The sequence below is a fragment of the Sebastes fasciatus genome, chromosome 4, assembly GCF_043250625.1.
Source record: "Sebastes fasciatus isolate fSebFas1 chromosome 4, fSebFas1.pri, whole genome shotgun sequence".
NCBI lineage: Eukaryota > Metazoa > Chordata > Actinopteri > Perciformes > Sebastidae > Sebastes > Sebastes fasciatus.
Window position 1 is genome coordinate 25,877,182 of NC_133798.1, and position 26,145 is coordinate 25,903,326.

Below are 26,145 nucleotides of genomic sequence, written 5' to 3' on the forward strand. Positions count from 1 at the left end.
TCTCCCCTCTGAGCCACAGCATAATAGCTTATGCATATCTTATAGAATATCTATTTAATTCTACTTTTGCTCTTGTTTCTGAAATGTGAGGATGTGTAGTGACCACTGGAAGGTCCCAACCAACTGGGTCCTGCAGGCAGCGGTGCAGATGCTGAGGGCCCCTCCTCCTCCTCCTCCAGCAGCAGCAGCAGCATAATTGGGAGTTAACCGTCTGTCTTTCCCGAGGCGAACTGCCACAGAGTAACCACCCAACACACACACATACACACACACATACAGAGGGTGCACTAAGAGTTCAAGAGCGCTAGTGTGCGTTTGACTACAATTAAGGGGAGTGGAAACATTTTGGGGAAGTATCAGTTTATCCATCCACTTTTCTTTTTTTGGTCGGGACGAGGTTGAGTCTTTTACTTTTGGTTACTTTTCTCTCTGTGCGTCGTCAGGCAATTAAGGAGAGTGACGCTGCTGCTGCTGCTGCTGCTGTGCTCAGCGTGGTGGGCATGTGCTGCATGTGTTGCATGTGAGTCAGAAGAGACGGATCTGAATGCGCAGGTAAGATGAAACATGCACAATAACGACAACAACGATGACAAATCATGTGCTTTTTATTCAAAATCTGAGTTGCTGTTTTTCAGTTTATGATATTTCTACAGCTATTGCTTTTCCCATCTGTTGCATTATAGTAATGAGGTTACTTGATGTTGTCCAGATGAAGTGTTAGTGTGATATTGTTTTTGACACAATAGGCTACAGTTTGTAAATGGGTGTGCCTTTGTAGACATTTTTCCTCTCTAAATGTACACATCTTCCTTCACAGTTGATTTGTCAATCTATCATATTTTAATATTTGATATTTTTTTCGACCACTTTAAGTTCTGCAGAACAGCTTTCCAACTTTCCTAAATCCAACCCTTCAAACTCAGGATTTTGCTGTCAACTTTTAAGAACTTCTGAGCAGCTTTCTTTAAAACATGTTGACAACTAACTTTTCACATAATGATAAAATGAGACACAATAGGCTACAGTTTGTAAATGGGTATGCCTTTGTAGACACTTTTCCTCTCTAAATTTACACATCTTCCTTTACACTTAATGTCTCCATCATATTTTGATATTTTATATTTTTTTCAACCACTTCTCCAACTTTAAGTTCTGCAGAACAGCTTTCCAACTTTCCTAAATCCAACCCTTCAAACCCAGGATTTTGCTGTCAACTTTTAAGAACTTCTGAGCAGCTTTCTTTAAAACATGTTGACAACTAACTTTTCACATAATGATCAAATGATATATAATTTTACGATCCTATGAAGAATTTTATCAACCTTTAAAGGAACAAGTAATCATTTTGAATTACTGGCAATGTAAAAAATCATCAATCTTTGTAATGCTATTTATCAACACAGAAGTAGTGTTTCCTAACACACTGTGCGAACACTAATGGGTCGATGGTGTTTTATGAATAGAAGCACATTAATGTGATATCAATCTATTTAAACTTTTCAGTCAATGCAGCTGGATTTTCAACCTCAAATCAATGCCTCACGATGCGTTCATGTTCTATTTGACACCACTGAGAGATATATAGTATAATGTTAGTTTACCAAATGTGTTTGAAGAGACAGTTTTTGAGGAGGGAGGCGAGTGTGGGGGCTCCAAATACCCCTCAAATTGAATGTGACTAGATGCCCTTAAACAGCCAAGTCCTCTTTATTTTATCCAGTATTCACATTGCAGAGCTACAGTGCATTAACATACTGCAGTAGTTGCTTTACTCATGGAGCTCAGCTCACTGTGATGTGTGTATTTTGTGGTTTACTGTGCAGCATATACAGTACAGTAGGAATAAAATACCATCATGTAGGTTGAGTGGTGTTGTTATTTAACCATCCTTCCCCTGCCTGTATATCTAACAGTCTCAAGGACCCACTCTCCACTTACTGCGCTTCTAAAGGTTTATCTAACTCCCTACAAGGCGCTCTGGGTTTGGGAAGGGGGGGTGTTGTGAGCGAGGCAAATACACTATTGAAAGGGAGGCAGAGAGATGGGCTGGGAGTTGTGTGGATATTGATTTCTCTGGCAGAGTTTCATCTCTTTCGATCAGCATGACTGAGGAAAAATAAATGATTTCTGCTTCGGGCCACAGAAAGACAACACAGAAAAGCTTGTCTGATTTTCTCCTTTAAACATTGTCCAAACGCTGCGTCACTGAAGTGGTGTCTGCCAGGCATACTTAATGCAGACTGCCGTGTATACACAGCAACTGCGGATGGGGCAGGCTCAGCGCTGCTGCTGAAATCACAACCACAAATGTTGGAGTTAGAGGACTTTAAAGGGACTTTTGAAAAGTGACAGCACACTTTGAAACTGTATTCTATAGTCTCATTTCTGTGAGAGCTCTGGTGTGGTTGGGATTGGATTTCATGATAAGTTGTAATGTGAGTCTGGTTGGAGGGTTTTGGTAACGTATGTGGGTTCCTTTGTTCATTGTATCAATCACTTCAAACCCATGCTGTGCAATCCCTGAGCCTCCTGTGTGCTTTACTTCACTCCTGTTCTGTATTGCTTGTCTGGACTGATCCAACATTAACCTGAAAAGATCACAGCATCGATATTCAGCTGTGTTTTGAATGGCCTACAGCACCATTCCTGCGCTCTGTGACAACATCATGCCGTTCATGCGGAGGCTTTCTCCTGCACGGTGATGAAAACTAAAAAACTGAAAGAGTCCTTTCTCAAAACTCAACAGGTTTCGGGTGGAAAGTGTTATTAAAACATACTTGTATAGCCATGCTGCACACTACCCCAGCCTTATATGGTCATGTTTCCAGAATCCTTCAGACAAAGCAGCTAGGACACCTTTACTGCAGCGGAGATGTTAGTATGTTTAGAGAGTCTATAACAGCTACGTGCCAATGACTTGCAGACAGACAGCCCGGCGAGGTTAGCCTGCCCTGCAGCTCTGTAGCCTCCGTGTTTCCTCCGCCTGCACTGGACTACACTGGAGCTGGTGTTGATAACAAAAACCTTCCCAGCACTGAGAGAGAACAATAGAGTTGCTTCCCACATAAGCAGAAGACAGTCATGCTCTTGAGAGGAGTTGTTGCATAGCATACATGGGTGTAACCTTGTGTCCTCAGGCCATCAGGAGACGAGTGAGAGCACTTACAAACTGCCAGTAATTGTTTTCATGCCCTGTTGCTCACATCTGCCTACCTCAGGATGGTATTAGCTTACGTGCGCACATATGTTCATACAGGCAGACAACTCATACATATTCAGAGTTGCACGTCAGGGTCATGCCCCGTTCAGCACGTGTAGAGTTACTTGTTTTGTTGTCAAAACGGTATCGGTATGTTTATATGTATGCCGTTGTCTCAGTTACATGGTTGCTTTTCTGTTTTGAATAGCTCCTCAACTTTGTTTCCACTTTGTGTTTTTTCCGTTTCCATCCTCTCTATTGAAAGGAGTTAAACCACAGATCCAGTATCACTTCCCGCCTCACCGCTCTCCCACCTTTCCATTCACCATCAGGATCTGAGCTGGCACCGTCTCGGAGCTGTGAGCTCTCTCTTCTATATACCGGCAAAGATCGGATGATTAAACGTAAAGCGAGTCTTTAACAAAGGCAGTACAAGCACTATTATGCGTCTTTGGTGTATTCGGTTACCATACTAGCAGTGGCCCAGAGTATTCTCTTACCAGATAACAGCTTAGAGAGGGACACAAATGTGGACAGACAGGACCTCAGGGTTGGAATTATATCCATCTCCTTAGGTTTTTCTCCACAGACACACTCTTCACCGCCAAAACGGAAGGAATTCCACTGGAATGTCGTCTCGTCTGGGCATTATTACCATTCACTGATTTCATGCATAGACGTTTCAAGCAAAGTGTGGTTGTCATGAGATGTCTGTTATTTTTAGCGTGGTGTTGTGAATGTGTTTATGTGATGCAGAACAGGGCCAGAATTATTCCCTCGGAGAAATCCTCACATAAACTCTTAACTGTCGGGGGTGTTTAGTTGTCTGTAATCAGACAGCTTGTGGATTTCTGATTTATAGGATTTATTAGCAGGTAAACGGCTGCAGGAAATAAAGACTTTCCTAATGGCAAGGGATCAAATGATCCCCGTTCTGGTCCTTGGAGAGGTATTAGATAACCTTACCTAACATGTTTCGTACTATCATTCATTATTTGGGACTAATTTACTGCTGCATTTTCAACTTCAAAGCCCATCTCTGTCTGTATCACCGTGTTTCGGATGATAAGATGTGTGTAAGGGGATATTTTGGCAAATTATTTTGCATTCATTTATTGGAGTGATATGTAATTTCCCAAGAGATTACACATGCTGTGGTGATAGATACGGTGCTTCACTCAGATAAGTTGGGGTAATGTTGGAGGTTAAAATCTAAAATGAATCACAGCTTGCTCCCTTGATGTGTACTTTATGACTTGAGTAAACAAAAAACAGAAAAAAGTTGCCAAAAAGCTTTAGTTTAATAGTATGTAGGTTGAGGTTTTTGAACTCAGTCCATAATAATCTTACATCGCCGCAAGGATCACATGTTTCATATTTACTTGCTCTCTGGCAACAGTTAATTCTCAGCATACAGTTAAACACTATGAGAGCCGCACCATGTGTGCGATGTGTTAACATTATTAAGGCGAAATAGTTTAAACAGGAGTTAGAAAACCCTTCAGATCAGTGTTACTAGTTTTTATTAGTGGCCTTTGGAGACAGAGCTGACTTTGTTTCTAGAAGTATTTTAGCTCGTTATAGAAATGAAATGTGCCGTATATTACAGCGCCCAGACATAAAGAGAAAGAGCGGTGTTTGTCTCTATTTGAACAGTGTTGTGTTTCCTTCTTTACTGCCATCTATAACTGGAGTTATAGGCAGCAGAACAACTTTAATGCTGCTTGTATATGCTTTATAGTTTGTGTTTAATGAAAACACAAAGAGTGTGGCCTGGTGGCTCTCCTGTATTTTCTCTTTGAGACATGAACTCACACAGACTCACAGGAGAGTTACATGCTTGCTTAAATGCAAGGTTAAAAAAAAAAGAGATGATTGACTGTTGCCAAGAAAAACAACCAATGTCTTGAGAGCTAGAAACAATTACCTATGTTGTTCTGCCAGGTCAGTGCCTGTGGTCGGGGAATAAAGACAAATAGCCGTGCTAATGCACTGTGTCCTGTGGAGATGGAGGGGTTTGATAATAGTGTACTCTACAGGGCACCTGGGTGTTACTAAATGCCTCATTAGGGGTGGTCTCTGTGTGAGAATGCCCATGGCCAGAGCACTTCTTCACCATCTGCTCCGTCCTCATGTCCGCTGACAACTTCTGCTGGGAATATTGTTTCTTTTAAAAGTTCGGCTAATTAGTTACATGGCATCTTAAGAATACATTTTGTTAATTAAAGGCTGCTGGTGAATGGTTGTTTTATGGCACATACTACACCGTATTTCTTTGATGAAAAGCCAGTATATTAGAGGAGGTGATATCCATACGATGCTATATGTTGGGCCGAGATCAGAAGCCAACAGCGCCATATTGGCCGCCAGCTTTAAATCTGTCACCATCGCCATCAGGATTGTTTCCCATCACCCCCTGCACCGTGTGCCGGCCATGCTGCCAAAGACAACAGGGACTCTAGCCGCCAGGAAACAGGGGTGTTAGCTTAACCCACGTGGCACAAGCTGTTTGTTTCTTCTCTTTCGCACCTCTCTCTCTCTTCTTCTCCATCCCTCTTTCCATCTCTATTATTCACCCTTTCCAAAGTGTTGACTGACTGGTAATGCATATTATGTCCTTCACTGCTATATCGCGTGACGATCTCCCGTTGTCATCCTTTTTCTCAACAGACGGAGAGTTTTTAATGCCCCTCTTCTAACACTTGAGCTTTCTCCTTTGTTTGGGGCGTATTCTTCTAGAGAGGGGTGCTGCACAGGCCTGTACTGCTGATAGATTTGGGCACTCAAGCGGTGAAGAGAGATACATTACTCGAACGCGACTCACATGGGTGAAATCGTGTCACTGCTCCCCTGAAGATACTGTAGGGAGGATGAGCCCCACTGCCAGCGCTATCGCTGTCGCTCACAAAGTGTGCAGAGACCCGCACAGATTTCACACACTTTCTCACTCTCTTTGCCGATTGCCCATCCATCACACACACACAGCGCTCCATATCTGTATTTCTAACCCTGAAGGTGTGAAGGTGCCTCAATTTGTCATCTTAAGTAAACAGCAGTCTGTTTATCGGGGTCTAATCCTCTCCGGTTTAAAGCAACGGGAGGGCTTGGATGGGTGCCACTCTGCCCTGATACTCCGTAATGAACTCAAGTTTCAAACACCAGATGCCAAAACTGGACAGGGAAAATAAATGAAGTGAAATGAGTTGTACTTTTGCAGCTTCTATCTGTCTGTCAACATGCAATGCAAATCTGTGTGGGTAGGCGTGAACGAATGTACGTCCTCAGAATGTCAATTTATATAATTTCCTAGGCGCTGCATAAACAACATTTGGCCCAAAAGGTGATCTTCTCTTATCTAATATGTCCAGCTCTTCCAACCGGAAGCGACATGCTTGGTCTCAGTATTTGAGGAATGTGAGTGTGTTTTGCCGCATCAGATCTATTAATTTAGGTTGTTTATGTTGTCACAAAACAGGGTGATGTGTGTTATCAGAGATGCGGGTGGAAGGAAAGTAATGAGGGAGATGTAGCAGTAAGGGAGAGGCATTCTTTTGATGCATTCATTAATTTCTTCAACGATTGCACGGTTAATTAGTAGCTAGATGGCCGTGGAATGTGCAGGAATGCAGGTTTAAAAACATTGTTCATACTCGGTTGGTACTTGGGTAGGGTGATGCACTACATACACAGCTCTTCTAATTAAGGGTTAGGTTATCACGAGGTAACGATGCATTCTTAACACACTACCACCGATATGTGTGTAATTGTGCTGATTAGCACCTGATTAAAGTAAATCAGGAACAATTAATTAAGAAAGTAACCACAATGAAGATTAATAGATACTTATAAACCATTGGATACTGGTTCATTGCAATAGTTTCTAGATTCAGGCACAACTTATTGACTACTCTGCTGTAAGTTAGATCTTAGTTCCTGATTCATTTCTTACTTGTCTCTTGATGTAAAGTGTTACCAATGAAAACAACATCCTCTCTGCTGACTCATATGTTGCATGCCCTTCAAAACATCCTGTGCCGTGTGATGATCACATTTGTTTGTTTGAACGGAGCGTAGTTATATGCACTGCACGATGAATACAAATCTTATCAAAATGCAATATGGTCTACTGCAATTTTCAAATTGCAGGAGGTGCATTATTTGTTAAAGGTGAAAGGTGTGTCAAAATACCTTCTGGAGGGATTCCTGGTCTGCACCTCATATTCTACAGACTTAAGAAAGCATCTTTGTTTGGTACAGATTTCTGCGAAAATCACATCATAATCATTTTAATATGTTTTTTTATGAAAATGAGAATAATCATCCAGCCCTAATCATCAATGAAAAGAGTATCCAAACCACAAATTGATTTAAATGGACAACTTTTCAATCCCAGCTGGATCTTTGTCAGTGCAAAATGACTGTGATTGAAACGTCACATTTGCACGTTTCCATTGTTTAAATCTTAAAGAACATAACAAAAAAATTGCCAGTTACTGCCACGACGATTTCACTTTGTCCCGTGTTCAATTAGTACACATCGCTCAAGTTCTCCTCGCTTATTAGTGCCAGAAAAGCCAGCGAGCGTTCCCATGACTGTTCGCTCATACGTCTCACTTTCCATTGAGTGCGAACTAATGTCTGTGCTACAGGCCTCTTTAATGCGCTGTGAAGTCCCAGAGGGGACACGGCCCATTTTTTTTACAGGACATAAAGGAGGAGCTGACAGGGTCATCAACCAATGCTAAAACTATTGACAAGTATCATTTAGCTGAAGAATTAAATGAGTTATCCAAGTCAAAAGAAGACAGAGGAGAGAGAGAGAAACTGAAAGAGGCTCGGCCGAGTGAAAGATGGCAGAATGTGACTGTTTTGTTAGCGTGACCTTTGTTTTGGGCAAACAGATTTAAAGACGACACAAAAGGGAAGCCGGTGACGGGCAACAGCTGATATAGGACGGGTAAAGAGAGGGGACATGCCTGTAGGGCTCCATGGTGAAACGACTGAATAGTCACAACAGAAACCTGTGTACATATCCTGCGATGAGACACACACTCATGCACACACACACACGCACACACTTATGATTGCTCCTCCCTAGCTTGACTCTTTACTCTGGTCTCCGTCCAGGTTTGCAGAAGAAGGACAGAGTGAAAACGGAACAAGACCACTCCACACACCATGAAGAGAGGGGACTCTAGTAATCAGAGTCTGGATGAGGTCGGGGCTCTGCGCTGCATGTCTGGCAGTAATTATGGCAGCAAAGGGAAGAGGATTAAGCTACTATCCCATCCAGGGGTCCCATTAGTGGGATTGATGTTGTTGGCCATCCTCCCTTTTGGAGCAAGCATCAAACAAACTGTCCCCAGGGTCAAACTCAGCCACAGAGGTAAGAAATACTGTCTGTTAATTTTATTGTTGTTACATATCTAAGTTTTTTATACTTTCAGTATTGCAGTTTGAGAATGTGATGTCATTATGGATATTTTATCTCATGCCAACAACCTTTGTCATCAGTGCTCTTGCACCTAGCTGGAGTTATGTTAAAGTTACATGATATTTATGACTATTGACTATGACTTAAGATTCTTTTGAATTTTGTTCTGTCTTTTTCACAAACTTTTTTATGTGGCAGTATCTAACTTTCTCTCTTCTTGTAAAAAGTTGTCTCCACTTGTCTCTTTTTCTCTTGTGGCTTTGTGCACACAGCCAAGAGGGAAAGTAACAAGGGAGATTAGTACACTCAGTTGTGCTGTTAAAGTAAATGATCTTTGAAACAACACTGTAAAGTAGAGTGAGACAGACTTACTGGTCCATTAGCCCACTTCATAGTTCCCTGTTTGTCACGTTTGATGGGCGCAAGAATGTTCCCTGGTCACTTTTTGTGAAACACAACCTATTAATCCTCTCATTGATGCATCCTTTAACTGCACTGAGTTACAACTGTTAATTTACAATGTTGTTGCAGTCCATTCCTATATGTCACACGCAGAACATACATCTCATATTGATGCTCTTGGTCCATAGGAGACTGTCGTTCAATCTGTTGTGTGTATATTAGCCGGTCCCGGCAATGTGCACCGCGTCCATGTGTTTAGTTTTGCGTCAACTGTTTGCTTTGTGCCACCGGGGGAAAGCTGAATTATTGCTCCCCTTAAAACCCATTCTGAACTCAAGCGCAGACTTTACTTCAAAGTCTCCATCCCTCATGCTATGTATCGGCTACGAGGAACCACACAAATGAACTTCAGTCTTGCTCCATAAAGTTGAATCCCCACTGCGACCTAAAAGTAAACTCACTCTGACTTCAACCTCCAAAAGCTCTCTTCTGGTCAAAGGCTTCCAAAACCCCATGGCTGGAAATAGATACGCACGTTTGTACTGAGTGTCCAACATAAATATATGTAAGTAGCAGAAGGAATAATGATTGCTAGGGACAGTGTTTACTCAGCAGTTAGGCTAGTAGTTAGCGCTACAGTTTGTCTCATTTTATGTTTGTTCCAACCAGTTGATAAAATAGAGCGCTTCATCATTTCCTATATGATTGCATTTTAATAGGCATATATTTGAGACAACTTTTTGTTAATACTCCAGGGTGTGTCTCTTGGTTTTGACTATGAGCACGGCTGACTAAACTTTACTGCTCTTTCAAGAGGCCATCTGACTAGTGGTTTCCTTTGGACCTTAGATTAACAACAGTAGAACAATGTGTGAGAATGACTGAAGCCATCTATCAAAAGCAAAATCACCTCCAACCCAGTGCACACGTCATGCACACATCTTGTCATCATCTCATCACCGCACACTCTTCAAAAGCAACACCACCCAGCAGCGATCACTCTCCAAACATCGCATCGCCCCTCCTGTGAAAGCATGAGTGAAGGGTGAAACGATCAAAGTGAAATCATCCCTGATTGAGTGAACACCTCCAAAACAACTGCCGTCTACTCTAAACTTTCCTCTGAAAAACAAATCTTGAGGCACAAGTTCAAGTTTCGTCCAGAGTCACAACATAGACATCGTGGCCTTCTGCCAAATGAGAAGTGAAGTCAGCTGGTTTAAATATTTTTAATACGCAGATTGTTGTTTTGCCTTTGTTTTTAATGTGAGACCAAAATGACTAAGTTGCTCCACATTCTGTCCTTAGTCTTCTGGCCTGTGTTACTCAAAAGCTGCAATTTATCACTCACATACAGTAAAGAAAATAGAACGTGTTCCTTGTAAACAGTTGCTCAATACCGAACCTCCATTTCGTGAACATATTTGCTTAGTCAGAGCAAATCAAAACACATTTCAGTGATAAATCTGACTGTTCTTGAGCTCATCTGTTTTAGTTTCTTTATTTATGAGTTCTTATCAACATTACTGGTGGTGACGTTACTCTGTGTCTTATGAAACCATGGACAGAACATCCTACGCTGCATATTAATAATGGCAGACCAAGGCTGTGATCATGCAACATGAAAACAGCGGCCTCGCCTCAGTACTATCATCAGTAGGTACTTTTAATGAGTATTGTTCTAACTCATGCTTAAATAATGTGACTGTTCTCCCAGCTCATATGGCGGATTCATGTAAAGTATCATTACAGCAGTGTATCTTTTCCACTTCATGCTCTTACATCAACTTCAACCTTCAGACAAAAGGCATCGATGTGGCTGATAAAGCATTAACTTACTCATCCTGTGTTAGGTGGTCTGCACTTCTACAATAGCAGGCATTATAGTACAGTATTATAGATCTTAAAGGAACAATGTGTAACATCTATTAGCGGAAATGGAATATCATTTTCATAACTATGTTTTCATTAGTGTATAATCACCTGAAACTAACAATCGTTGTGTTTTTGTTAGCTTAAGCTGGGAACACACAAAGCCGACATCAAACAACCAGTGGTGACGAAGGCCGAGAGCTGCGTCGCCTCACGCCGCCTTTGTTTTGGCCGACAAATTGCACTCAAACACACCGCAAAGCCTACAGCCGACAACCAGTTAGCACGGAGGAAAGAAATAACTCTCCACATCAGCAGTTCGCAGTAGTCTGTTTTTGTCATTCAAAAAGGGAAACTGGAAGACCGAGGACGGCAGATATACAAGCCGTTGTTATGATACGTACATGAAATAAAGCAGCGTTTGCCGACCATTTTCACATCACTCTCACTCACCACTTAGCTTCATTCCAGATGGCCATGTCGTTGTGAAAATATCCGTGTATTGGAATGATCAGATGAGATGTAAATGAAAAATGAAAAGAGCCTTCTGGGTTTTTCCTCTTGACTATGCTCGTTGGCTTGCTTTCCTCACTTCGGTTTCTATTCTCGTGCTCTGATTCGTTTAAGCTGAACAGCCAATCAGAGTGATTTCTCTCACCGACGGGCTCCTCCGCTGATTCAACATGCTGAATCGGCTGGAAAAACCTCTGACACGGGCAGACTAGAGTCGACTGTGCGAGACACACCAAAAAAAACTAGGGCAACGGACGCTCACCGATGACCCCAATCTGACCGACGACTGATGTCAGGGCCTTTAGAATGAGCCCTTCATATCCACATAGGGAGCCGGTCCTCTTTACGGAGTCCGCCATGTTGCACAAACCAAACACTGGCTCTAGTGAGAGCCTTTCCCCTTTTTTACGTTACCTGAAGGCCACCATAGTTCTCCGACATGCTTGTGAAACTGTGGTAACGTGAGTCGCAGAGTGCAAAACCGTGATACCACCAGCCGCTGCCTGACTTCCGTTGCTCCTAAAGTAGTGTTATAATGGTAAGGATGGCCTCTGAGCGAGGCGAACGACATTACCACGGTTTTGCACTCTGCAGCTCACGTTACCACAGTCATGGAAAGGGAGCAGTGAGCAGATGGGTACTCAGTTGGTTGCAATCTGCAACCACACCACTAGATGCCGCCAAATCATACACACTGTACCTTTTAAAGAAATGTATCTTTTACATATAAAGCTTTACCTCACTCATCACGTGTTAGGTAGTCTGCACTTCTATAATAGCAGACATTATAGTATTATAGAGCTGTTGGCATCAAGCCGACATAGTGATGTGTCTTACTCAAATAAATGTGTGGATGAGAGCGCCTCAGAGCTCCAGCAGAGGAGCTAATCGAGAGTTGTTCAGGGAGGATGAGAGCTCTTCTCTGGAGAAAGGTGTGGAGCGCTATGCTAAGCATCAACAGCTAAGCAGGCTGTTTCAATGGGCTCACGGTGCTATGTGTTTACAGAGCAGATTAGAGTTAGCCAAGGGCTAGCAGGCCTAATCTCTCTGTGAGGTTTAGTCTGCTGGAGGCATGATGTGTGTGTAGGGGTGTAGAGATATGAGCATGTGGGGGTGCTGTGTGTGTGTGAGCTTGTGTATAGGAGGAGGTATTAAGCAGGATTGCGTGGTGTGGAGGGGTCCTAGAAGTTCAAATATTGAGGGTTGGTAACCTCTCCAATCCTTCACACCAAGAGGGTAATCACAATGTCAATCCTTTCAGAGTGACTCCCACAGGATTCCCCCGCATTGAGCCAGTGTTTATTCAAGGCATGTTGCTATACTGGTGCAGTGAAAAGAGCCTGGTGATAGAGGAGATTTCCTCAGATCAAGGAGATCAAGGACACAGTACTGAGCTGAGAATGGAGTCAGTGTTCAGCTCCCAGAAATGGACCGTGGAAGCTGGTAGTCGATAGTAACAGAAACAGCCCATATACAGTATATTTTAAGACTTTATATACAGCTTATTTAAAATGCTACCACTATAAATCACATACAAGTCATCAGCAAACTATCATTTAATGGGTGAGCAACAGGTATTCCACCTGCTCTTATCATGACCTTATCTCATAGTGTCATATGGTACAGCCACAGCTCATGTTAATGAAGATGTTCAGTCATCTGCGGTCTGAGGTCTAGTCAGGAAAGTGCTGGTAGTTTTAGAATAATAGAGGCGCCACCTCCTTTTTAAACAGCTGCTTTTAACCTGAGATGGTTAATGAAGTAGGGACGAAAATACTCCCGAGGAAGATATCTGATAATGCATCCACTGAAGTCGTGTGCTGTTGAATTCTCCTGCTACTGTATCTCATCTCTATCAGCATGTGCAGCTGAGGTGTTGAACCACGAAGGATTAGTTTCATGTCAAGCCAAGACATGTTTTTTTCTCTAGAAGAGGAAACCCAGTGCTTGTCTTTGGGATTTTGGTATGAGTGAACTTGACAGGGTAATCCTGCTGAAATCATTTTTACAACGTACTGTAATTCAATTCTAGATGGTGCATTTTTTTTAAATGCAAGCTTCATTGTACACTGTTCTGCAGGGATTTATTCAAATCTTTGTTTGTCTCTCTATGTCTGTCTGTCGCTCTCTCTGTGCCAGAACTGCTGCAAGCCGGCAGCGTGTCTGTGTTTATGGGCCCCTCCGATGGCCTCCACTCCCACTCGCTGCTGCTGGATGAGGAGAGAGGGCGTCTTCTGTTGGGAGCCAGGGATCACATCTACCTGTTTGACCCTGACAATCTGGCCAGAACCCCCAGAAAGGTACACAGAAGAATGTGCAAATTATATATATATACAGTAGAAGGATATAGATCCAAACTCAGACAGAAAAACGAGGCAAAGAATGACTTTAAGTGCAATAAATAAACAGCAGCTATTGGGGTTTGTAGCTGTTCAGGCCATTTGCTATAGTTGAGAGGTTGTTTAGGTAGACTTTGAAGTGTTTACAGCAGTTTCAAGAATCCCCCACACCCTCTGACAGCAGGATTGTGCTGTGAAAAATTCAAGTTTGAACAGGGTGATGGAGTATCCCAATCTCCAGACATGCAAACTCATGCTTGGAGTCACTTGAGACGTCTTGATAACCTCTCTTATTTGCGGCGAGCGGCTCATTATTGTAGAGACAACTTCAGCTCATCACACTTATACCTGTCTTGCCATTAATTGAGGTGATGTAAGGTATTTTTTTCTCCATTACCGTGTTGCTAAGCTGAAATGCACTCAGCCGTGTATTGTTTTAGAGAAGAGCTCACCTTTCAGTCAACAGCAGTCTGAAACCGTCTGTCTGGCGAGGTCAGGGTCATCCTGGTGGAGGGCACACGCAAGTATATACACATTTACGGAGTACGCAAGTTCACACAAATACACAAATGCATTTGGACGGATGCCACATGTTAAAGTTTGTAGATGTGAGTGTGTGTTTATGCAGCTGAGGTTGATCGGCAAGTGGGACGACAGTGTGTTTATTTGATCCTTATCTGGTTGTTTTAACTCTTAGTCGTGCTCTCAAAGTGTTGCCTTTTTGTTACCTCTCTGGTCATTGATACTGATGCCAGGGAGATATGCACCAAATGTCTAATTCTCTCAGCCCTCTGGGACCAGCCCTCGATGGTGAATATGATCTAGAAAAGCAATCCTGGTGTTTATCAGTTAATGAAGAGGCATACCTCGAAAAGGGACCCTCGGGCTCTAAAACACGACCAAATATTCCGCTAGCAAACATTCTAGTTGTTCCCACCTTCATTTCCAGGAGATAGCTGTAAAATTTTTACCAGAGTCTTTAAATATCCCTATATGTTATGGTAAAACTAGGCCACTGATCACTTCATATTCTGGCGTTCAAAACCAGTTCAAGCCCTTCAGCTGTCCCGCACCGTACTCAGTCAACACATCACGCCGTAACACTGGTTTTCTGTATGAATTCCTCGGCGGCATGCAATGAGTCAGAATCATGAGATGTTTTAACATTTGTGCCGGTGTGTTTGCATGCGTATTCGGGCTCTGTAGACCCATGAATAAGTTTGGCGATAGCTCTCCTTGGTAGGATTTAGGGGAGGTAACACGCTAAGCACATAAGCCTGTTATAACACATGTGTGAACATGGAGGGGTACATTGAATCGCTGGATGCTATGCGTCCAATGTTTTCCTCGTACCGGCACCTGGAGGTGTTAATCATTGTACAGCTGAGAGCAGTTGTTTAATAATCCCCAAAATGGTCAAGAGAGAGGCGAGGAGTGGAAATTTGATTTATATAGTACTTTTCAATGTTACACTGGAAAATGTATAGACCAAAGGGAAACACAACACAAAATAACTGAATAAAAAACATAAAAGTTCAGAGGGAAAAAGAAGAAGAATTACCGTAAAAGCAAAATATTGTGTCTATGAAAGGGATTTGGTACAGAATAAAGAACCTGCAGTTTGAGGGTCCCTTATGGAAAAGACCTGGTCTCCTCTTGTTTTTAGCCTTTAAGAGCCACTAAAAGGATAACTGAGGCTCATATCAGGTTAGGGGGTCAGGCGCTTACTCATACTACCCTTTAAAGTCATCCATAAAATAAAATATTCTACTCTAAAGTGCACAAGTAGCCAGTATAGAGATGCTAAAACAGGATTACTATGACTGACAGCTTACATACTACATTATGACATGTGTTTATTCATCTGTCATTAGATTCACTGGCCTGCTCCCCGGGACCGAGTCGATATGTGCAAACTGGCAGGCAAAAATGCAAATGTAAGTGCTTCTAAAGAAAGTCGCTTCTTGACAAAAATCACATCGATTCTACGTCTATCTTTACACCATTTTGTGTTATAATATACAGTATTCCTGTGCAATCAGACTTCTGATAATAGTTCATCCTTGCTCTTGTCCTAGTTGGAGTGCGCTAACTTTGTCAGGGTCCTCCACAACTTCAATCGAACCCACGTCTACGCCTGTGGGACGGGATCTTTCCAACCCAGCTGTGCTTTCATTGAAGCCACTGGCCACAGAGAGGTAAAGTAGATGTGAGCGAGTGAATCTCAGCAGGAATAACTGTTCAGGAGTTGGATTTAACTTTGTGAAAGTGTGACATTATCTCTCCTTTTTCGTCTCTCAGGATGGTGTGTTTCACCTGCTGTCTAGCACGGTGGAGTCTGGCAGGTTGAAATGTCCTTTTGATCCATTGCAGCCGTTCACCTCAGTCCTCACAGGTAATACAACACAACACTCTGGCAGTCCTCTGCCTGCCTTATCTGTCGTGCGCCAGACTTTTATTGCTGCACAGCACCATTTACCCAAGAATAAATGATGTTTCTCCTCAACTCTCCGCTCAATTGTTTGAGTAAATTTGTATTCATGTGTCTGTTTTCCCAGTACTTTTCTGCAAATTATTTTGAAAGAAAGAGGCAAGCAGACATTTCTCAGGCAACAACACATTTACTTGGCAGAGCCATATAAACAACATGTGCTTTTGAGCCTTATCTCTCTATCATGTGTTTGTTTCTTGAAATGTTTCTCAGTCTGTGTTTTTGTACGTGGGTTCACTGAGGTTAGGAATGGTAAAAGCTAAACAATAATGCAAACTGTTATTTGACTTTTCATGTACAATAATGTTCTATATTCGCTGGTTTCTTTTCTGTATATTTTAAAGTGATGATTAATTGATTGACCTGTGTCTGTAATTGATCCAGATCAGTATCTTTATGCGGGCACATCGTCAGACTTCCTGGGCAAAGACACGACGTTCACACGCTCCCTCGGCCCTCCGCCTGACCAGCACTACATACGCACGGACATGTCTGAAGAGTACTGGATCAACGGTACACACATGCTTGCACATATCCACATTAGCACGCTGAGTGCTCTCAAAACTTGTTATTGCTTTTTCTCCAAACTTCCAGCCTCTCTAGTCTACTGATACAAAGAGCCCCTCTGTGCCCTCAGGATGGTTATTGACATTCCAGTGCGGAGGAAACAGCCCACTTATTCATTTAGCTGCAACTTTTATATGAATGCCATAGTTGCACAGGGACCGCACCTACGGGGGAATTTACAGTGTGCCACAAAATTCACAGTCTTAGTCACACAACCGCAACACATTTACACACACACACGGGATTGCACAGTCATCACAGAGGAGGGAGTCTCTTCTCTCTCTGTATACATCTCCGGTCTCCAGTGTTTTACAGCCACTGATGGGCTGTCGTGTATCAACAGTTGTCACCGGGATCTAAATCCTTACACATGGTCTCCACATTTCACAACCACACAGTCAGAGATGTTTGGAGTAATTACGTCTCTCTCTCTCTCTCTCTCTCTAAGTGTGTGTATACGGCATGTGTTGGCGCAGGGCAGGCAGACAGACAGAAAGAAAGAGCACATCACTTCTTGCAGTGTTTCTGTTCCTGAGAGTCTGTGGAACATCTTTGCAGCGCTGCAGGACTAACAATGACCTTCTGTCGAGCGTGTTAGCAGTCGTACATTAAGCTGTTCCAGTTGGGGAATCACCCTCTGGTGGTTGGCTCGGCTTCTAGGGGTTGAGCTAATGTTGATGTAATGTCACTGCAACGCTTACTGTAAGTCTTTTGGACGAGTTCCCGCCTGAATCAGGACACTGATGGCAACATGCTGTTGAGCGTCCCCTTTCTCCTCTGCTATATCCTACATCATGTATAGCAGTGTTTCTCAAACACCGCAGTGTTTTTTTTTCTGGGGACCCACTTTTGAAAAATGCCAAACTACTGCAACCCAACTCAAAACTCACAAGGCCTTATATATAAATTGTGAGAAGAGCGAATTTGTGGGTAAATGAACGTTCCTGACCATTTTTACTGCTATTTCCACATCACCTTATATTAATCTTGAATAGCTAAACCAGCCATATCAAAGAGATATAGATTTAATAAATCACAACCTGATTTTATGCATGTTTTTAAAAACACATACACATGTTAAATACTTTATAGATGACACCAAATAAATTAATTTAGACGGAGTCGACAGGCTCATCAGTTCCTCTCATCAGTAAAACAGACAGAATGTACGTTAGCCTTTCATGTTAGATTCAATGTTATAAGTTGGCTACAATTATCAGAACAATAGGAACATTCAGGCTCCCTCATGTGGTGAAAAGGTGTTCTGCAGATATCTATGTGAAATAAAAGACGACAGAAAGAAATTCTGAAATTTCCTGCGACCAGTTTTTGGGAATGACTGATGTATAGAATTCATTGTTCTTGTTCCTCTTGTCTTTTAAAGCTGTAATAATCAATATTTTTATAACAACAGGTCAAAAGATTGTGTCTAACATGATACTTGTCGCTCACAGTGACCCACAGAGAATTATCACCCAGCTCTGCAGTTCTCCTCAGCTCTACAGAGTGTTTTATCATCTTTCATTTTTAGTTTTACGGCAACTTTACTGTTTTTGTTCTCTAAACCACTTTAATCAACCTAATTTCCTGCTGCAGGAGGCAGCTGTTTCCAGCAAAGAAAGCTCTGATAACCCCGCTGTATGCTACCTGTCCAGCACCAAACAGCAGACAAAGTTAGCAACTAGCTGGTGAACATAATGGAACATTTAGCCGCTAAACAGACTTGGTGTTGGTGGAGACCAAAGCAGAGCAAGACGGAGAGTTAATATTGGTCTTGCATTCATTGGGTGTCCAGAAACACGACTCCAAAATGAATCCTTAAGTTGCTCCGTGTCTGCTCGATGTGTAAATGAGCAACTTTTTGCCGACTTTTTCAACTTTATAAGGTGATAATATGTCAATATCGTGCTTAAAGCTGAAATTAAATGATCTGAATGCTGTTTCACACTGGGGACACATGATTAGGGTAAATATTTGAACCTGGGAGTTCTAGCTAAAGATGATCTCTATGCCACACTGCTGCCTAACAGACACCTCCAGACAGGCTGAAAATCATAGAAGAATAAACAAAACTGCTTTTAAACTAACCTAAATATCCTGGAAATCACTGTATTAGTCCAACTGTACGGCGAGTTGAAGATTTATGTGCAGCCCAAGCTTTAGCTTTGTAAATAGAAAGGGTAATAAATCACACCTTTCTGCAGAAACGGAGCAAGATTGTAAATAAACATGTGCTAAGTGTAGTGTTAATGCCACCTCGAGGCTGCAGCGCATGGCAAATCCATTACCTGACTTATTTTTAACAATCTCCTCTCTCTTTCTCTCTTCCTCTCCGTGTCTTCAGAGGCCAGGTTTATATCTGCTCATCCCATTGCAGACACCTACAATCCAGATGATGATAAGATATACTTTTTCTTCCGCGAGGTGTCTTGGGACGGAAACGACAAGAGCATCCTGTCTCGAGTGGCTCGTGTGTGCAAGGTGAGGTATTGCACGGGAGAGGTGTGGAAAGTGGGAGGTAGGTGGAGAAAGAAGGGGATGGAAGAGTGAAAGCCCCAGTAGGATACTTGTACATGGACTTCATTTGGTAATGAGAGAAATGTTGCTTGGAAGATAGAGTAGGTGCGATATTGTGGGACTATAGAGAAAGACGGTAGGAGTGCAAGACCTTTTACAGAGTGTGTGAAGGGGGCATAACTCCTACAGTGATCTGATCGGATAAGGATCTTTGTGTCGGCCACTACAGAAGTGTTTTATGTCCCCCAGGAGGAGGCTTTCCTGATACATTCTTCTTTTGTAATCATCTGAAAGAGTCTGTCAGGGGCAGTAAATCGTGGTTTTAGCTCCTTTGTGCCCTGCTGACAGGGCATTCTTAAAGCGGCTGCCTACATTGTCACTGAGATCGATGTAGATCTTTGCGCCGTGTCATTGTCGTAATTTTTTTCCCAAAGGATTTGCATTCTCTATTAAAAGGGTGATAAAGATAACGAATATTTTGTGTGGTATCATTACATTACATGAGATTATGTTAATTTGGCAGATGCATTTTACAGTGAGAGCATTCAGCCTCTCCTGGAATGAGAGCTACAAGTCATCATTCAGAGGTCTATTGCTAAAAGCACAATGCCAAACTTCAAATTCATACCAAGACAGAGCCATTTTGTCAACACAAATGTTCAGTTGCTACAAGACGTTTGAGAAGTCATGTTTCGGTGCCCATTAATTTGTATTTGACAGCATGTCAAAACAACTGCAAGCTTGGATGGGCACTGCACGACTGACTGAGGGCCGAATAGATTCATGATACCATACAGTGTACCATTAGTCATCCCAAATGGGACGAGCCCACACAGCAGTTTGCTATTAGCATTCGGAGGCCTATTGCTACATTCTTAGAAAAAAGCTTTCAGCCTGTTTATGACTTGGGAGTAAGCTGTAAGGCAGACTGGAAGGAGATTCCTCTGGATTACAGCCCTCTGTTTTTGTGTAAGTGTGTTTTTCCCTGCATGTAGAAGGAGTGAGGGCACTTCTCTTTAATCCTCTTTGAAGATTATCACCATTGTGAAACATCCTCATTAAAGTGCTTAAATTTTTTTAAACACAAGTGCGGTTTTGTGTGTGTTGAACCATACCGCTTAGTCAGTGCACTGGCCAACTTTAATAAGGAGGATCTCCTAAGTTTTTCTATGCGTTACAAAGAGGTGCACTTGAATGCTCTTACAAATAGGTCAATCAAAGGTTGCTACTTAAAACAGCAATTCATATGCTAAGATAAAACCTGTATTATCAGTCTGCAGCCTCACTTGATTTTAGTACTCTCTCTCTTCCAACATGCTGCACTTCCATTTGTTTCTCTTCTCCTTTGATGTTTTTCCGTCGTCTCTCTCCGTTTTCCTCTCTTTCTCTTTCCTCTCTCTTTTCAATCACTGCCGACCGTCATTATACTAACAAGAAGGTCTCCTTTGTGCCGGTTAAATAAGCAAATCCAAACGAGAGGCATGAGGTTCACCTGTTTATTTTTGCTCATTAGTGTAGGAAATCGGAGTCAGGCTGCGATGCTGAGTGTTGTCTCTGGTTTTAAGTCCATTAGATGGATTACAGCGGGATTGTGGTTAAGTGTGTGTCTATTAATTGTGGTCGTCTTTTGGTCATGTTGGACAGCTGCACTGTGCCGACTATGGTTTTGTTACAGTGTATGTGGTTGTGTTTCAGAATGATGTGGGTGGGCTGAGGAGTCTGACCAATAAATGGACCACCTTCCTCAAAACCAGACTGGTGTGTTCGATCCCCGGACCGGACGGAGTGGACACACACTTCAATGAGCTCCGTAAGTGATTATGAGAATAAAAATATTGGAGTTTTACCTATTAGGATCTGGTGCACTTTAGAAAGGGACATCATTTTCAATTATGCCAGCAGTGGCACCGTGGTAGAAAAATCTTTTCTGTGCAGATAAAGTTAATAAAAACAAATAACCTTTATGTTCTTTCGCCTCTTTCGTATAGAGGACATCTTTCTGCTCCCTACCAGAGATGACAAAAACCCCAAAGTGTATGCAGTCTTCACCACCTCCAGGTATTCCTCACACCATCATCAACACAACCCGTGGTCTCTCCTTTTCTTCCCCAACCTTAACTTGGTCTATTGCTTCCTCTTTCCTCTCAGCTCCATTTTCCGTGGCTCAGCAGTGTGTGTGTACAGCATGACGGACATAAGGGCCGCGTTTAACGGACCGTACGCCCACAAGGAGGGGCCCGACCATCGATGGGTAGAATACGAGGGGAGGATACCGTATCCCCGTCCTGGAACGGTGCGTTGCCCTTTGAAGAGCACGGAAACAAACGGATGGCTCATACTTGATCGCTCCTAGCTAAATATGATTCTCAAATTAGATGAATAAAATCCTCAACTTTCTTGCTAATTACAGAATAATAAACATGGCCTAATTTAAAAGTGGTGGATTCAAGGGTGAAATGTTCAAGATGCTGCAGGGTATGCATGCTCACATCTGCACATGATGTATGACACAACCTTGGCTTCAGTGAGGTTACTCCACATGTTAATCAGATTTTCATTTTGTTTACAAAAACGTAATCAAGGGAGAACTCAGTGTATGCTTCAGGTGTACAGCTGTTTGAGCTATAGTATCATGGACTGTAAAGATATACAGTCTATGTATAGTATACAGCCGGAGTGACACAGATGTTCCAGATGTGCTTTGCCTCCTGCTGTTCTTCATTTGACCACCAGAGGGAGACATGCACCATTACATTGTTAGATTGTCAGACAGAAACCTCTAGTCAGTTAACTGAAAAGAAATAATTCATGGAGTGAAATCATCTTGTGGTTGTGAAACTTTTACACAAGATAAACATTTTGTTTTGTTTTTCTCCTTCAGTGTCCCAGCAAGACATATGATCCAAGGATCAAGACCACCAAAGACTTCCCAGATGAGGTGGTCAGTTTCATTCGGTTCCACCCTCTCATGTATCGCTCGGTCTACCCTCTGACTGGCCGACCCGTGTTCACACGCGTCCGAGTGGACTACACCCTGACTAAGGTTGTGGTGGACAGAGTTTTGGCGGAAGACGGACAATATGAGGTCATGTTTCTGGGAACAGGTGAGTCACACACCTCTCCTCTCAGTCGTCTCTTGAAATTCAGTATTTGACCAGCAGAGGGCACTAGATCACTATGAGTTGTCCTCGGCCTTAAACAGATTTTGCTGATGCTGTTATGGTCTTGCAGTTGTAAAAATGAATAAATGTTAGGTTGCACTCGGATCCAGTATCGTGTCTCAGGTCACTTGTTCATTTTAACACAGCAATTCTCAAACCAAAGTCTGAGAATGGCCCAGTGTTAAAATGTTGTTGGTGCCTTAGAGAACACTGTGTTTTCCTTTGGATATGAAAACCAGTGGTGAATGTATGAAGTACTTGTACTTAACTTGAGTATTTACATTTTATGTTACTTTATACTTTTACTCCGCTCCATTTTGAAAGCAAATATTGTACTTTATATTCCACTACATTTATTTGACAGCTTTAGGAACTAGTTACTTTGCATATTCAAATTATTTATTAAAAAAAATAATATGGATCAACCAATACATGTATTGTTGTTACCCAGCAGTATATAACGTACTTAAATTTGGCTACACCTTTAACAACTGCAACATTAAAGTGATGAACACATGCATCACTGATTATAATTCAATAATACTTTTATTTTTGATATTGTAAGTATATTTTGATGCTAATACTTTTGTACTTTTACCAGGGCTGTCAATCGATTGAAATATTTAATCACGGTTAATTGCATGATTGTCCATATTTAATCAAGATTAATCACACATTTGTATCTGTTCGAAATGTACCTTAAAGGGAGATTTGTCAAGTATTTAATACTCTTATCAACATGGGATTGGGCAAATATGCTTGCTTAATGCAAATATATGTATATATTTATTATTTAAAATCAATAACCAACTCAAAATAATGACAAATATTGTCCAGAAACCCTCACAGGTACTGCATTTAGCATAAAAATATGCTCAAACATAGCCTCCTTCATGACAAGCTAGTAAGACATGGTTGGCACCAATGGATTTCTTAAGTTTTCTAGTTTCATATGATACCAGTATCATCACTCTAGCTTTAAGAGCCTGCTACAACCTAAAAACTGCAAGTCATGTTTATGCTTTAAAGAAATTAGTGGTGTTAAAACGAATTAGTATTATCACACTAACTTTGACAGCTCTAACTTTTACTTACGTAAGACTTTGAATGCAGGACTTTTTCTTCTAACAATGTGCTTTTACACTGTAGTATTGCTACTGTTACTTAAGTTAAAGGTCTTAATATTTCTTCCAACACTAATGAAAACAATACAGCACAGGCTGTTTTACATTATTCAATTCTGAATGAAAAATTCATGTTGTGTGGTTTACTTGATTCATCCCCATCACCCCTCCTGCTTCCTATCTCACTCTCTGTCGTAGACGTCGGCTCGATCCTGAAGGTGGTGAGCATCACTCAGGAGAATTGGTCAACAGAGGAAGTGGTGCTTGAAGAACTTCAAGTTTTCCAGGTTCTGTGCGCAACACGGCTACACACACACACAAATACAGAAAACAGGCGCACACACACACAGTTTCATTCGCTACAAGCTTTTTTGATAGACGATGCCAACTGTTCTCTATCTGTCCTCGGTGGGACAGTTGAGTCATCAGACAGTGAAATATTCATCATGCCTCTGGTGAAAACTGTGCAACACTGATGGATTTTTCTCAGCTATTAATCAACAAACTCATCTGCTGTTTTTACTCAAACAGCACCGCAGCAGTGTATATTTATTGAGGTGGTAAAGTTTGTTTGTTTTACTTTTTGCAGGTTCCCACTCCCATCCTAAGTATGGAGATGTCTTCTAAACAGGTTAGGCTTCACTCTCATCCATTTTATTCCCACACTATTTCTCTACCTTCATTCATGCCACGTGCATTCAGTTGTGTGTGCCTGATGTGGCACAAGACATCCTGTTTTTTATCCCCGATCCATTCATCAATTCAATTTCTCTCTCTCTCTTTAGCCGTCATCATTCTCTTGTAGCTCTCTCTCCCTCTTCTGCCTCATTATCTTAGGGTCAGGGGTGTCAGTAGACACTTCAACCCCAATCAATGCTCCCATTAATCTCCAGCAGTGTTTGACCTGTGCGTGTGTCTGTGTGTGCGGGCTCGCCAGTGTTTTTTAGAGGTTGTTTGGAAGTTCTGTTCAGGAATCTCTTTAACTCCAGACGAGTCAGAGCTGATCCGCGGAGTCACATCTGTAAAAAATGCCTCACATTCAGAATGTGGTTTATTTCATGTCTGTTTAAGGTTTTGACATTTTGAGTCTTGAGTCTTATTGTTATTAAGCCTTGACCCCCAGGTATTCATGAGCTTAATTCACAGTAGGAACCCTGAGGAAGTTTTGATATATGAAGACAGAAGGGATTTCCTTATGCATAATAAATTTGAAGTTGAACTTGAGTCTGTATGTTTTACTGCCCTAAAGCACAGTGTGGTGGTGTGTGTTTCACTACAGCAACAGCTCTTCGTGGGTTCAAGTGAAGGGCTGGCCCAGGTTTCCCTCAGTAGATGTCACCTGTATGGCCAAGCCTGTGCTGAATGCTGCCTGGCACGAGACCCCTACTGCGCCTGGGACGGACACACATGCTCACGATACATCCCTGCATCCAAGAGGTACGCTAAACTCTTGACAATTCACTCTGCAGAGTATATAGCATTACCCATTAAGTATGAGAATGTATCTCTTTAATACTTTTTTTGTTCAAATGCATACATTCACAGTAAAAATAAGTGGCATTGTTAAAGCTCAGATCTCTGGAAACAGGAAAGAAGATGGAGTGTCCAGTGTTGATTTGTGAAACTGTCTCACTTCTTATATGATGATGTAAGAAAAAGGACAGGCCCGGTAACTTGGTAGCTTCACTGTACAGAGTTATTTAGTTGTACACTGCTTCACATCACCCATTATATCACCACTTAGAAACATGCAGAGTAAACGCTGTTAGTTAAAATGCCAAGAAGATACATTTTCCACACAAATTTGCACAACAGATCAGAACATTTACGGGAAATTACAAAATCAAACATGTCACCATTTGTAACCTGGACACACTCTCGCACATAAGCACAAAACTCACAATGCAAATTCAAAATGTACTATTTTATATTTACTTTTAAATTTACTTCCTCTCAGGTGTGCAGAGCTGTCATTCTTTTAGAGATTTTGATGTGGCAAAGCATCGTTTACAGAAACTAGAATTACCACTTTGCGGTTGTATGCCTTCGCCAACCAGTCAAGTCGCAGTTTGCATCCATGTCTGTTCAAAATGTCATCACTTCATCATTTTATCCTGTTAGACATTTGTGTGAAATTGTCATAATTAGCTTATGAATTCTTGATTTGTGGCCAAACACATGTTTTGTGAGGCCACAGTGACCTTTGACCACCCAAATCTAATCCGTTCATCCTTGAGTCCAAATGGACGTTTGTGGCAATTTTAAAGAAATTCCCTTTCCCCCGGAAACATAATGCATCTGGCCACAGCAGTTGCCGGTGTGGATGCATAAAAAGTTTATCTATGAACTGCTTTAAACTGACCCTTTGTTGCCCTACTTCTCCATGGTGTGTGTGTGTTTGTATTCCCGGGGCTGGTTCTTTATTCTGGGACTGTCAGGCGGAGTTTAGTTCTTACTTAATATGTTTTCTATTTTGGTTCTCACCACCTCTTCTGCATTTTCTCCATGCCAGACGGTGTTAGACCG

General features: G+C 41.9%; 1 protein-coding gene across 1 annotated transcript in view; it reads left to right on the top strand.

The window, feature by feature from the left end:
* Nucleotides 1–203: 203 nt before the first annotated feature.
* Nucleotides 204–26,145, top strand: part of sema3d (sema domain, immunoglobulin domain (Ig), short basic domain, secreted, (semaphorin) 3D) — a 34,114-nt gene continuing 8,172 nt past the window's right edge. Inside the window, exons 1-15 of the mRNA XM_074633181.1 lie at nucleotides 204–552; nucleotides 8,327–8,585; nucleotides 13,560–13,720; nucleotides 15,634–15,696; nucleotides 15,838–15,957; nucleotides 16,061–16,154; nucleotides 16,635–16,763; nucleotides 19,162–19,298; nucleotides 21,030–21,144; nucleotides 21,323–21,392; nucleotides 21,483–21,627; nucleotides 22,216–22,438; nucleotides 23,818–23,906; nucleotides 24,209–24,250; nucleotides 24,899–25,056. Coding sequence (XP_074489282.1) covers nucleotides 8,378–8,585; nucleotides 13,560–13,720; nucleotides 15,634–15,696; nucleotides 15,838–15,957; nucleotides 16,061–16,154; nucleotides 16,635–16,763; nucleotides 19,162–19,298; nucleotides 21,030–21,144; nucleotides 21,323–21,392; nucleotides 21,483–21,627; nucleotides 22,216–22,438; nucleotides 23,818–23,906; nucleotides 24,209–24,250; nucleotides 24,899–25,056 — 1,754 coding nt within the window. The 5' untranslated portion in view covers nucleotides 204–552; nucleotides 8,327–8,377. The remainder of the gene's footprint in view (nucleotides 553–8,326; nucleotides 8,586–13,559; nucleotides 13,721–15,633; nucleotides 15,697–15,837; nucleotides 15,958–16,060; nucleotides 16,155–16,634; nucleotides 16,764–19,161; nucleotides 19,299–21,029; nucleotides 21,145–21,322; nucleotides 21,393–21,482; nucleotides 21,628–22,215; nucleotides 22,439–23,817; nucleotides 23,907–24,208; nucleotides 24,251–24,898; nucleotides 25,057–26,145) is intronic.